The sequence below is a fragment of the Thunnus albacares genome, chromosome 18 (genome assembly GCF_914725855.1).
Source record: "Thunnus albacares chromosome 18, fThuAlb1.1, whole genome shotgun sequence".
Classification (NCBI taxonomy): Eukaryota; Metazoa; Chordata; class Actinopteri; order Scombriformes; family Scombridae; genus Thunnus; species Thunnus albacares.
In genome coordinates, this window is record NC_058123.1 from 16,965,600 (window position 1) to 16,979,659 (window position 14,060).

The 14,060-nt window shown below is 37.7% G+C and overlaps 1 protein-coding gene across 2 annotated transcripts in view; it reads left to right on the forward strand.

The window, feature by feature from the left end:
- The first annotated feature begins 3,580 nt into the window (after positions 1–3,580).
- Positions 3,581–14,060, forward strand: part of rai14 (retinoic acid induced 14) — a 42,971-nt gene continuing 32,491 nt past the window's right edge. Inside the window, exons 1-2 of one of the 2 annotated variants that reach the window (XM_044334608.1) lie at positions 3,581–3,916; positions 5,383–5,456. In XM_044334608.1, coding sequence (XP_044190543.1) covers positions 5,421–5,456 — 36 coding nt within the window. In that variant the 5' untranslated portion in view covers positions 3,581–3,916; positions 5,383–5,420. The remainder of the gene's footprint in view (positions 3,917–5,382; positions 5,457–14,060) is intronic. The other variant, XM_044334607.1, reaches the window with a different exon arrangement.

Sequence of the window (14,060 nt, forward strand, 5' to 3'; positions counted from 1 at the left end):
TTTTACTTAAGTAAAGGATTTGAATACTTCCTCCACAAGTGGATATAATATTGTGTTGTTTATTTCTATGAGATAAACATTTTAACTGCATGGGCTTATTTCTTGATACACTAAAGACAAGCAAAAATAGAGCAAAAATGTGGCAAAACATATATAAAATATATCCAGGTTTTTCTATTAAGGACAATGTTTCACTGTTATCAGGACTTGTTGTGGTGTTGCGCAATGTAAGACAGAAAACAGACGTAAGACTTGGGGGAAAGATTTCAATAAAACTGCAGCAAATTTGAGCTGTTATATGTGATAATTTGATACAAGCCAGCAGTTTGAATATTAGTATAACTATGTCAAAACTCAGGTTACACTTTGTAAGTGTAAACCTGTCACCATGCACCATTCTGCCACTGATTCTGATGGTGCAGTAGGTCCGAGGTTGGATCACCAACCGGATCCTCCAAACGCCCCTTATTCATTTTGTTTGTTTGTGGTAATTTTATTAACTGCTTGTGAATATGCACCTCTACAGCAGTATATCAACTGAAAGTCCTGCATTATTAACTGTATTTTCTATATTTCTTATATAGGTGTCCACAGCGCTCAAAATTGACAGGGTGCATATTCCCAAATAAATTAGAGTTATGTTTTATTTTTAATACAAATGCACCTTTAATTTCCTCTCCCCATATTTTTCATCCTCTCCACACTGACACTAAATCTGTAAATGTTAAGTGCTGAAGTACCCTTATGGAAAGCACTTAACGGCCTTGAACAATTTCTTGGTTAAATAACAATTTCCTGTTACCTATGATTCAGGTCAATTCAGTGTAAGATGCAGGAGCTAGAAGAAAAAACAGAACCACCAGTTTTCTAATGGTTCTCACTTACACAGAAACCCTGCAAAAATATGACATAGTCTCATATATTTAGATAGCTTACATGTTTTAATGGTTTGTATTTTTTATTGTCTAGGTCACCTTCAATTGCTCTTTGTGCAAAGATGCCTTTTAGCTACTTTTAGATTTAAAAAAACCCCTACTATTTATTACTAAAGTACCTCTCCAATCGAAAGTGTGTTTTGCTTATTTTTGCTTCACATGGATGTTTAAGTTTCACTGTGCAGAATGATATTAGTGCAGCATTTGAGACTAGAAGGCTTTTTTCACATTCACCAGCTGAAAGTGGAAAAAATCTCTGTGCCCATAGAAAATCAGAGTTTATGGCATGTACCTATGAGCATGATTTGTGATATCACAACTAGTTTGAAAGATAACATGGTCCAGTATGTAACTTATACAAGAGTGATCGGGAAAGTTGAAGCCCCCAGTGTACAGACACTGAGAAGGGACTTAGTAGGAGGAGTAAGTAGGAGACATTTTGTGTCCAGCAGTTACATTTTTCAAATTTACTGTATTTGCATATTTATTGATTCTGATTTTTTCAATGAGGGAGAAGGAGGAGGAGAGAAAAAACATATCAGACACATATTATTATTCCAAGCAGTTTTTTATACAGTGTATCTGACATCATGTCTGGAGAGGCTCCTTAATTATAACACACAAAAAAAAACCCCAGCTGTAGTAAATATCTTTTCCACTAGATATCACTGTTGTGATAGTTACTGAGACTTCACACCACTGCCTACATTCTTTGCTGCCCCATAAACTGAAGTCATAGTTTTTGTTGAGTCAAACCGTCGTGTTAAAAGGGCCACACCTTGACAAAGCGGATGAGCAGGCATCTGTGTGTCTCTATATTTCTGTCTCTCATTTTTCTGTCCATAATAGTTGACAGAGATATTCAAGAAACATTTCATTCTAAAGACACTGATCAAATTGATTTTAAAAATCTTTTTATACCTGCCAGGACAATATTCTGAATAGAGCACCATATAGTGTATAAAAAAGATACTGAATTGAGTAAAAAGTGCTATATTTATTCAGACAGGCTGAATAAATCCAAGAAAGGCTATAAATCCATATGGAAATATTTGCTTTGAATGACTGGTTTCGGTTTATGACAGACAGTGAGAGAGTCTACGTTATAATTATCTCATCTTAACAAATTGCATCAACATTACAACCTTAGGGCTCAGACATGTTCTTACCTGCATTAATAAGTTTCATTGCAGTGCTGTTGCGACACAGACCTATAGCATCAACATGAGTTGTCTGACTGACGCATTTACACACTGATTTTTCACATGGCCAGTTAACACGTTATTGAGAGTACTGCACAGCCTGTGTGAAAACAGTTGAATAATGACGTGTGTGGATCTGGGGGAGCTCTGTCAAGTCTGGGATGTATTATGGGAAATGTAAGATCCAGCTTTTCGGAGCTTGACCCATACTTTGAAGTAAAAGATATTTTGCCTCCTGCTACACCAATTTTACCCACTCTCTAAAGTCTGTGTCTTGACATATAGCCTAGCAAATATATATAGCCTAGGGCATTGACTGATTTATTAGCTTTAATTAAAAAATACATGAAATAGTGTTAAATATTAATCTACATTAAGGAAAGGTATGTCACATGAAACTGTGATAGGAAGCTACTTCTTGGGGTCATGGGAGTTCAGAGGTCTAGTCAAGAATGCTGAGAAACATTATACACTTTGATGAATTATGTAATATAATGTCTGTAAAAAAAAATAAAAAAAAAAAAGAGCCAGAAGATAGCCTTTTTTCCCCAGATCCTTTACTCAAGTGAAAGTACAGTGATGTAAAAATACTCCATTACTAGTAAAAGGCCTGCATGAAAAATCCTAAATAAATAAAAGTATTAAAATAACAGTACTCATTTGGTCTCTCTGACTGATATATCATTATATATGACATCATTAGATTATTAGTTACTGAGGCATCAGTGTGTAAGCAGCATGTTACTGTTGTAGCTGCTGGAGGTGGAGCTAGTTTGAGCTACTTTAGATACAGTTAGCTAGTTTAGCCCAGTGGCTGCCAACCTAGGGATTGGGCCCCTCCAAAGGGTCACCAGATAAATCTGAGGGGTCGTGAGATGATTAATGGGAGAGGAAAGAAGAAAAAAACAAAGTTTGGAATATTTGTTTAATCTTTAATTTTTGGTGAAATATTGGATCATTTGGACGTTTATTGAAATGAAACCATGTGAAAAGTTTAGAGGGAAAAATAACTATTTGGTGGAGCTGTTAACTCTCTAAACATCTGAAATGTGACCCCAACTACACACTGCTTTTTGTAAGACATCAAAAGCCAAAAAGATTGGAAACCACTGGTTTAATCTTTAACACTGTTTTGTATTTTAAAAGCTTGTTATATTATCCATTGTTTCAAATCTTCATCTGAAAAGTAACTAAAACTGTCAAATAAATGTGGTGGAGTAGAAAGCACAATATTTCCCTCTGAAATGTAGTAGAGTGGAAGTATATTCTCAAGTAAAGTACAAGTACCCCAAAATTGTGCTTAAGTAGAGTACTTGAGTAAATGCACTTACTCTATCTGTTTGAGTGTGGTTTTGTGGGAAATATCCCTTTACCCGCAGAGCATGAATGGGGCACAATAGAAAAGAGGAGAAGAGGGCTCGCTCGCTCGCTCGCGGTCACGGGAGCACTGGGAGAGTGACGTCACTTTCCTAAACCGGGCAACAGCCGTTGAGTTGAGTCCCGAGCGAAAGAGAGAGAGAGAGAGACAGTCCATGAACACAGCTCAACTTTTAATGTATGCGGGCCAAGTCGGGCCAGTGTGTAGGGTTACACACACACACACACACATACACACACACAAACACACTGTTTTCTTCTTTATGCATCGACTTAGCTGAAGAACGGCTCGCTGTTTTCACACCGGCTCGTTAGCTAATCTGTTTTTGGCACAAAAAGCGGTTGTGTGTCAGTTTCTTTTATGTGTTCAGCCCTGCTACGACTCCTCCAACACATTAAAAGGTAAGTTTATCCAGTCATTTCATATCATGTAAGTTGTTGTTGTTGGTCGAAATGATGGTTAATGTTGTTTTTTCCCCTACAAAAGCCTCACAACTGTTAAATGAAACAAGTACAGTTTCGGTGTAGTCTCACGGCGCAGTCACAAAGCCTTCAATCTCATATTCAAGTGTTTTGTGTACAATGATGCACGTCGCGCGCATTTGATACTTTTTGTGCTAAACGACTTGCAGCTTCACGAAGGTTTGTTCATGAAAACCACCCATAACTTTCACTGGGTTTTTTGAGCAGTATGCGAACATGCACACTTGATAAACAGTGTACTGAAATGTTTGCTGGCATCTGCAAGTGGCTATTGTGTGCTGCTTGAGTGTGTGCTTTAATTAAAAGCTTGTCAGTGGATTTTGGAGTAAAGTTTGCTGTCCTATAGTGTCTTTTGAGACAGTATTTGTACAATGTTTTTGCTCATTTTGCAAATTAACCTCTAATACTTCCACTTTTTCATTGTGGTTTTGATCACATACAACATTTTCCCCTAATGGGCTACTGATATTTTACAGTAAATCTCATCAGCGGTGCTCAGAAAGTTAATACTTTCTTTATGAATGTGGCAGCTGCCTATAAATATTAATTTGAATGGCTTGAATGTCGTCAGAAGAGCCCAGACATGGCTGTCCTTGTCCTGCACCCACCTACAATAAACCTCTTATCACATCAGTGTCTGCCCACATAAAACTAAAGAGTCTTTGAAATATGAATAACTCCTTCTAACTTATGCTTTATGACTGCAATTGTATGATTATAAACATTTTAAAACTACCAGTAATCATTGCAATGAGGCTCAAATTGCTTAAGGGCTCCTGGTTAAAATATAAGCAGAAGCAGAGGACCTGGAAATAATAATAATGAAGTAAGTAGCCTAATTTTGCCTGGAATGCTCACAAGGATATTTTGGGGGTAAATCATTGACAAGGTCATTTCAGCCATGAAAAATTGGAATTTGCTAGAGGGGATTAAGGCGCAGAAATACAGTTACCAGACATCCCCAAGGGTTCTGTGGTGATTTAAAACATCCTTATAGGAAACAATACAACGCCGGATACCATTTTCAGCAACAGGTTTAAATTAGACTTGCATGTGTTATGCTAAGACTGTTCTAAAACTGCTCGTTATTTCGAGAGGAGTAGGTAAATGTAAAGTTGCTTCAGCTTGAGATTAAACACATGAAAACATTTATTTTTGTCACATAGGAGTAGAAGTTTTGCTTGTGATGAAGCTCCAATAAACAGCTGCACATTTACACCTCATATTGATGGTAATTGCAGCTTGTGTGTAACTGATGGAGACGGTGTACGTCATAAGTCATGTAGCTGAGTCTTATTAGAAACATCAAACTCCATTTAATGGGAGCAAACATCACTGAGGCTGAGTTTAAACATCTGTGTGTTTTTTCTTTTTTTTTCTCCCAGCCTCGACTGAGTGATAGACTGCATGGACCGGACTGAACATGAAGAGCCTCAAAGCCAAGTTTAGAAAAACTGATGTAAGTACTCTAACATGTGTTCGTGTCTATGTAAAGTGTGTGTACATGTGTACTGCATGGCTGAGTCAGTGTCTGTGTATGTATGGCATGAGCAGTTACGGATGTTTTATAGCAGAATTTCCCAACCTTGGGGTCAGCACCCTGTGGCTTGTTGATATTTTGCTACTTGTTTGTGAAGAAAATAAATAGGTTTGAAAACTAAAATAAATAGATTTGAATCATAATATCTGTGTTATCAATTTTAGAGCTGCCTCCATGCTCTTGTAAACAGAAAAAATATGCCATGCTCACTTTCACATGACAGCTTGTCAGCTCTAATTGTGGGCGTCATGAGAATTTTAGGACCTAATAAAACAGGGTCGCGGGCCACTGAAAGTTGAGAAACTATGATTTATGGTGTTAGCAATATGACACAGACTTTAATACAGACAGACAAGACAGAAACCATACACTTTTCATGTTTCTTCACTCCGGAAGGTGAATTTTCTGATTATTCCAAAAAAGGACACAAATATCTTTATAGACTCTGACACTGCAGGGCCTCTGATGTGGATTTTATCCCGCTGACTATGATTCACTCTTTAGGGAGGAATTTCTTCATCTTGGTTCAATCATTCATTCGGTCACAGTCTAAAATATTGTACACACACAGGAAGTGAGGCGTCTCCACAGCGTCTGAGTCATCTGTTGTCACGGTGACCGTAATGACACAGGGCCAAACTCCAGACAGGAAAAGTCTGGAGGGCTGCTGGATGAATGGGATAAGTTTAAGGGGATGGAGGGAGTGGCAGAAGTAGAGAAGTTGGCGAATGGAGCGAAGAATGCTGAGTAAATGAGACGCTCGGTTCATGTAGGCAGTTTCTAAGAGATTAAGAGAGTGTGGTGGGGCAGGACTGTCCCACAGAGGAAGAATTAGGTGGAGTACTTCGCTGCTTTTAATCAGTTATAGCCACAATATACTGAAAAGCATAAGTAGTGAATCAATGTGTAAAGAGCTAGACTGCTTCTAGAACTGTAGAACATCTTGAAGAATATTCAAATGTATGGTTAAAATGATAAATAAGGGATGCAGATGCAAGAGAAAATTGGAAAAACAACCGTTTATTCCAAACAGCCTGACATTTTACATGGGCCTACAGTCTAATATTAGTAAATTATTGCAAATTTAGTCAGCTATGTGGGGGGAGTACAATGGTGTCCATTGTTCTAGAAAATGTTGAGTTCAGGATCGGGCTGCAAGGTCACAATAGTTCCCCCTCAGTGCGTAACATGGATGGTGTCTGTCTCACCTGTTTTCCAGCCAAAAACTTCACTTTTGGAGTGAAATGCACAGCCTCACTTGAAATAGCCAGTCGTAGGCGGCTTGAGAGAAGAATGGGAAGAGCAGTGGATGTGAACGTTGCTTAGAAACACGACTGAAGCCATTTGCAGTCATGCAGGGCTTTGCAGACTTCACACCCACATACAATGTCGCACTTACAGTAGATCACCATGATATCTGTTAATGTTTTGGTTAATGAATCCCAGTTTGTTTCTGTGCTTTGATATGATACTGTTTGGAAAAGGATATGACTTGTGCTGTACATTCAAGGTAGTAAAAAGGTAGTTTTTGGTTATGATGTATCTTCACATGTGTTTGCACTATGAATTCTAAAGTAGAGATTGCAGTTGTTTTCAAATCTAGTCATACCTCTAAAACTGCTGACAGTGCAGTTTTTGTATCAATTCTTTTGCACTGAGTCAGTTAGTAAAATGACAATAATAAGGCATCATTGTTTTGTTGTATAGTATTACATAATATAATAACTGATGTGACTGCAAAAGCATGTTTGTTTCTGTGTATGTCATGTTTCATGCAAAGCTCTGCCCATCATCCAAGTCAATATTACCCCCTCAGTGTATGTATGTCATGCTGTATGTATTGATTACTTACTAAAAACCGGAAAATAGTTCTGTCCTGCTGCATTGTGGAAAAGCATGTCTTTTTCTCTAAACTCCTTCTGAGATCAGAGATTGAATTATTATCTCTTGAGCAATTTTCTGAAATACAGTACAATAATATATTATTTTAATACAAAAAGATCCAACAAGTAACTTACAGAGGAGTACCGCATTCATTTTTTACACAAAGGAAACTTCTAACTAAAAAAAAAGCCTGTATTGGTGATTAAAATTAATGGTCATGATTAAGAAATGCAGAAAAGAATGTTTCACAGGCTAGCTTGTTTATCCTCTGAGCAAGTAGCCATTCCATTGCTTTTTATAGAAACCATGAACAACGGTAATAGAAAGAAAATATCTCCTTGGTTCTATTTTAGGCTGTGTGTGTCATTGATAGATTACCCTGGAATGTTCCCCCCAAAACCAGCCCTTCATTTTTTTTTTTAACAAAATAACTGAAACTTAATGTCTTTGTAAATTGCTTTTTTATGAAGTGAAGTCATTTCAGGAAAATGTTGTAATGGAATCTGTGTTTTAGTGTCAAATCTTTACTAAATGCTTCACTCTGAGGATCCTCCTCCAGCCCAGTGAGTTTAATGCATCAGGCAGCCAAGCCTTTACTCAAAACACCTCTGCAACATGAGGCCTAAATAAGGTAGAAACTTAAAAAATTGTACTGGAAGAGAGAATAGGATGTGTTATTTCTGTAATGTAATACAGGCAGTTTAAAGGCTAAATGTAGAGATGGAAGATATGGCTTGACAATAAAACCTTGATTGTACATTTTTCAAATTTATGGATGGTTCACGATTTTATTTGATCTTTCTTTGTATCTCTACACAAGCTAGAATGTCTACAACATAATTCAAACTTCTATCAGCAGTAGACTTTGTACTCTTTATCTACTCAATCCACCATGTATTAACAGTTATACAAGAATAAGAAAACAACCAAAATCATTGCATTTGTCCACGTTGTACTCAAGCTTGTAAACTAGCTCACAGGAGGGAGGCATTGTTTGTTTTAAAATGCATAAAAAGATAATTCAATAGGGCTTTTTTCACAGCAGACATTTTGACATGTCATGGTAGAAAAAGCACAGGTGTGACTAATAACACCAACAATGACTCCCGGTATCCCAGTGAGCCATGACAGTGAGTCGTCACGCGCAACAATAGAATACAGCTATTGTGAATGTTGTTAATTACGTGTTTGCTTTTCCTGCAATGACATGTCGACGTGTCTTTTGTTAACAAGACCTTTTGCTATCAGTGTAGCCTAAACTGTCAGATGTATGATTCAGTTACACACTTTACACACCACACAAACACATGATTACTCTGCTGAACAGCTGGAATTGCAGAAGATATGTTTCCATTTGACGCAATGGTGTCGCCATAAGGGATATCTTGGATTGTGAATATTAAACTCAATGTGCAGTGAGGATGTTGGTTACTAAGAGGGAGATAAAGAATATATACACAACACCAGACTGTCCTTTATACTATTAGCTATCATAAGTATGTGCTCTTGACTTTGCGCTTTCCTCATTTTTAAAAAAAAATTCCGATGGTACTGTAGGTGTGTTTCTTTCTGAGCTTACTTTAGTCGTTTTGTTCCATTCATACATTCATATTTGTGATGTTTTTATAGGTTATCCTTTTATTTATTGCTTTTTTTGTGCTTTGTCATCTTGTTTAATGCTGCAAATCAGTTTCCGCTATGACACAGCTTAAAGTTTATATGAGATGTCATGGTACAGTGTGTGGAAAGGGTTTTTATCAAACTTTATTGGTACTTAAGTAATTAGGGTTAGAGAACATTTCATATGTTGTGAGGTGCTGTATTATTGATTAGGTTGCTGTACCAGATTGTGTCATCTACAGAACTAAAGGTGATTATTGCTGATAGGAGAGATGTGACAAAGGTCAAGATGTGTGAAGATTATCAGTGTGGTTCTCTGAGACTACACATAAACAAATACACACACAAACACACACACACACACACACAGAAAATGTATTGATTGCACCCATTTTGCCTTGTACTGTGCATGCTCTAGTAATTGTAGTACTACAAGGGATGCAGGGTGCACACATTGTCATCAATACATTGAAATAAGATAAAATCTGGCAATGCTGACACTGAACGCTGTGTTTGATTGACCTGATCATTTCCAATATTTGCCGTCCTCCACCATGATTTTACTAACTTCATGCTGAGCTTTCTTTTAAATATGACAAAAACGCAGGCCTGTCTTCCCACATTACATTTGGGGTATGTTTCTAATTATTATTTTTTGATCTACCAGTTTGTTTTATATTCGGAAAATATGTTGGCTGTAGAAATTCCACACAAACTAGCTAAAACTGCACAGCCAGGCAGACTCAGCAGAATGTGTCACCAGGTTAAGTAGATCAGCTTTCTCAAATGCTTCACTGTGAATGCACTGTAAGGCTAAGTAGTGTGAAAATAACACCTACGCTAAAGGTGCTCATGCATTCCCAACCTCAATATTAAACGGCGTTAATGCTGCACAAAACATTAACTGAGAACACAACTGAATGTGTGATTTTCTCAGACACCATACAGCAGTGGTAATAACAGTATTTTTCTGCACTGGGATCATCATGACTGTGTTGACGTCTGACTTTTTCCACATTAAATTTGTCCACTAAAATTCTGTGCATGCCAGTTCCTAAAAAAGGGAGTAACACCAGTTTTGTTTTATCAGACGCTGTGAGTAGGTGTGTAGTTATGCAAGGTCAAAGTGAATCAGAGGAATTCTTTTAAGTGTTTGTGTGTTCTGAACGTTTGCATGTGTGTGCTAGACTTTGTGTCTGCATTTGAGTGTTGTTTCTGTTTGTCTGTGTCTGCCTGAATATGTCTTTGGAATACATCACTGACATTTTGGGATTCATATGTGGATCATTTAGGCTAAGCCTATTTAGCCAAACAGTCAGTATAATGAGGGAGGTTCTGTGTGTTTGTGTGTGTGTGTGTGTGTGAGCAGTGTTTAAGACAAGCAGACGGTGTAATCTGGTTTCTGGGAATGGGTTTGGCGAACAGCCACAGGGAGACTTACAGGCATTCTGCTTCAGCTATGGTCTGAACAGTCAGCTGTCAGAAATGGTTTAGCCATGATCTGCTGTAATATCAATAAGAATGGTTCTCTTTGTTGTGTTCGAACTAGACGTTCTTAATTTAATTTAAAAGCAAGTCTGCCAGTTCCATCATTGCACTCAATTTTGTTGCATAAGGAAATGAGGTGGATACACAACCTCTGTAAAGTAAGATGATGTAAGAATTTAAATGACATTGTATTATGTCCGTCAGTTGATCAATCACCAGTTCTGCCCCAGAAATTACTCTTACATAATTTTTATTATCTTAAGTCTGAGTTCAATTTTAGAGGACTGATTGGTATTTAAATGTATCATGTAGGCCAAACAGTATAATCTGTATTTATGTGACCATTTTTATTAGATTTAGTTGGAATATTTTATGATATTATTGCAAATATGGTAACAAAATGGTACTTTTCAATACTTTTGATAAATATAAACATGTTTCCTATAAAAGTTCTCAAGTAAATATGAGCAGTTTTACCAGAGCTTTACCCAAATAAACCAGTAGTAAGAAGAAGTGAGAAACTGTGATTAAAGAATAAGTTAACAAGACGACGAATCTAAGCAGACATCCAGTTTCAGTGCCGCCATTCTATAATGTAGAAAGCAAACAAATTGTTTTTCTTGAGGGTTTCTTCAAACAACCTTAATCTCTGAAAAAAAACTGTCATGTGTAATTAGTCTGAGGAATCTTAATTAATCTTGTAGTGTGCACCGACCCTTCGAGACCACATTAACAACTCTGTCCCTGCTGTTTAGCAGAGCCATTCTAAATTAGTTAATTTGCTTAGACTATTATCTTACTCTCAGCCCCTTACTACCATCCCCCCAAGCACATTACTTAGTGGCTGTGCTGTTCTGCACACACATACACAACATATCTTTGTTTGTTATTATCTGTGTATTCTATTGTTGACAGTGGTCCCAGTAATAAACCCTCAGCCAGCCCTTCATACTGTCACACTACTTAAATGTGTACCCCCAGCTACTGGACTAAGCAGGATTACTCGAGGCTTTCACAAACACACATACACACACACACTTTCACATTCATGTGCACAGACCAGTATCCACAACATATGCACAGGCACACACACCCACCCTCCCTTTATCATCCAGTCTCTCTGTGTCTAATTGATGTGTGGATTATGCTGTCTCCTCTCACTCCACACAGCTGTTTCATGGCTTCAATTCATCTCTGCTACATGATACTGGAGACTGAAATCTACATTTACTGTTTGCTGTAGTTTTGGCCACTTCAGAATGTATAGAATCTAATTTTAGATATGTAAATATTGCAGGTATTCAGTCCTCCTTATCAGGACATTTGTCCACTGCTGTTAACTGGAGCTACACTGCAAAGAAAATCACATGCTGATCATATGAAAACATTTCCTTTTGTACTGTGTGGTTGAAGACATTGAGCCATAATATTTCCCCGACTTCATGGTACAGTGCATCAAGGAAAAGATAGCCATTAGAAAGAAATGTTAAACATTACTTTTTGAAACATGCTGCAGTCACAAAATTAAAATCATTATGTAGTAACATGATAATGCAGAAGTCCTTCATTTATAGATGGTTTCTTTTTAACTGAAGCATAGTCTGAAGTATCTCCACTTGGCTGTATTTGATTTGGCCCAGTCTGACTTGGTTTGGCATGGAATGGTTTGTTCTGGCTGGGAGCAGTGAAAGGGTATTAGTACTGGGAATGACAGTAAAACCTCAGGGACAGCCCACCATTAATCTGGGAGAGGAGGTGGAGGAAGGGTCTATGTGTGTGTGTGTGTGTGTGTGTGTGTGTGTGTGTGTGTGTCTCTGTCTGTGTTGTCAATTGTCATCAGGAGATAACAGAGAAGTCCGAGGGATAGCTGTGGCCCTGTTCACTCTAAAGTAAGAGTGAACAGGGCCACAAATTGTATCAAGATCCAGCCAAGATAAATGGCGGCTCAGTGTCAACTTTGATGTGAAAATACATGGGGGACAAGGTGATACGGGTTTGTAATACTTATCAGTTTGATTTTATCATGTGAGAGGATGAGCAACCCATCAGCCAATCACAACTAAATATAAGCCGTGGCTTGTAGGTTTCCTATGACTTAGTCACCCCACGGCATGAGCAGAAATATAACTGAAACATTTACGTAGTCAGTTAATCGATTAGTTGATCAAATGAATTGGCAACTATTTTGATAATCAGTTAATCATTTGAAAAAATGACAGACATTCTCTGTTTCCAGTTTCTCAAATGTGAAGATTTGCTGCTTATCTCAGTTTCTTAAACATTGTAAACTGAATATATTTTGGTTTTGGACTGTTTAAAGGTATACTATGCAGGATTTTCCTTAAAACTAATTTATAGACTCATACAAAAATAATGCCTCTCAATCATCACTTATGACCCTCTAGAAGTGTATGGTTGTGTGTTTGTCTACAGAGACTCTGCCCTCTGCCTCTATTTTCTTATTACTTTACTCTGTTTGGGACGTTTCTCGGCATCAGCCTTTGGGCAGCGGGTGTGTAGCCCCCAGCCAATAATGGCATGCAGGGTGTGAGGTCAGGACTTGTAGTGTAGCAACCAGGTTACATTGCTGTCTCCATCTCCCTCCTCTGCTCTGCTCTGCTCTCTGTCTCTGTGTAATGGATGTATAAAGAGCTGCAGGTCTGTGTCTGTTTGACCGAGGGGCGGCTGAGCTACACACACGCAGAGCAGAGAGGGCACAGCGGACAGGATGAAGCTCTGCATTCACACAAAATCTGACATTGCTGCACCTGCCTGCAGGGTTGTGCGGAGGTGTGGACGTGTGTATTTGTGCGTTAGAATGTAACTGCTGTGAAACAAACATGAAATCTCTCTCTCTCTCTCTCTCTCTCTCGCGCTCTGGTTGAGCCAGGGAGGAGGGGCCAACTTTGCATGCTGTGTTTACAAACACCAACCAACAAATCCTGCATAGTATACCTTTAACTATTTCATAGACCAAGCAACCAAGCAATTAATTGATTAATCAAGAATATAACTGGCAGGTTAAATCAATAATAATAATAATATTTGTAACAGCCCTAAACAAAAATAAAAACTACCCCACTTTTCAAATTTACATTTGTCAATTAAAAACCTACATGGTCAAAAATAGACTAAAGAATAAACAATGCAAAATTTGTTCACTTCTAACAAACTAATAAAAAGGAATAATATAGAGAATATGATTAAATTCTCACATTTTATATTGTGGATTTCTTTTAAATGGAAAACTAGTGTTACGCAGACTGATTTCGGTGTGTGTTTACATTACACGATTACTGATTGAAAATGCTCTCTTGATTCCTTAAAACAAACCGTTCAACTGCTTCATGTGGCACATTCAAAAGTATTCCAGCACTCTTTGTAATGAGTGCAGTACTGTATGTCACTCTTGACATAAGGCATATCAGTGAAGCAGGAAGTAAATGTCATGTAGCTAAATGTTATTTTTATGTCTCTTCTTTGTGGCCCTTTGGTATTAGTCTTGCTTACAGTAGCTTATTTAGTGTTCAG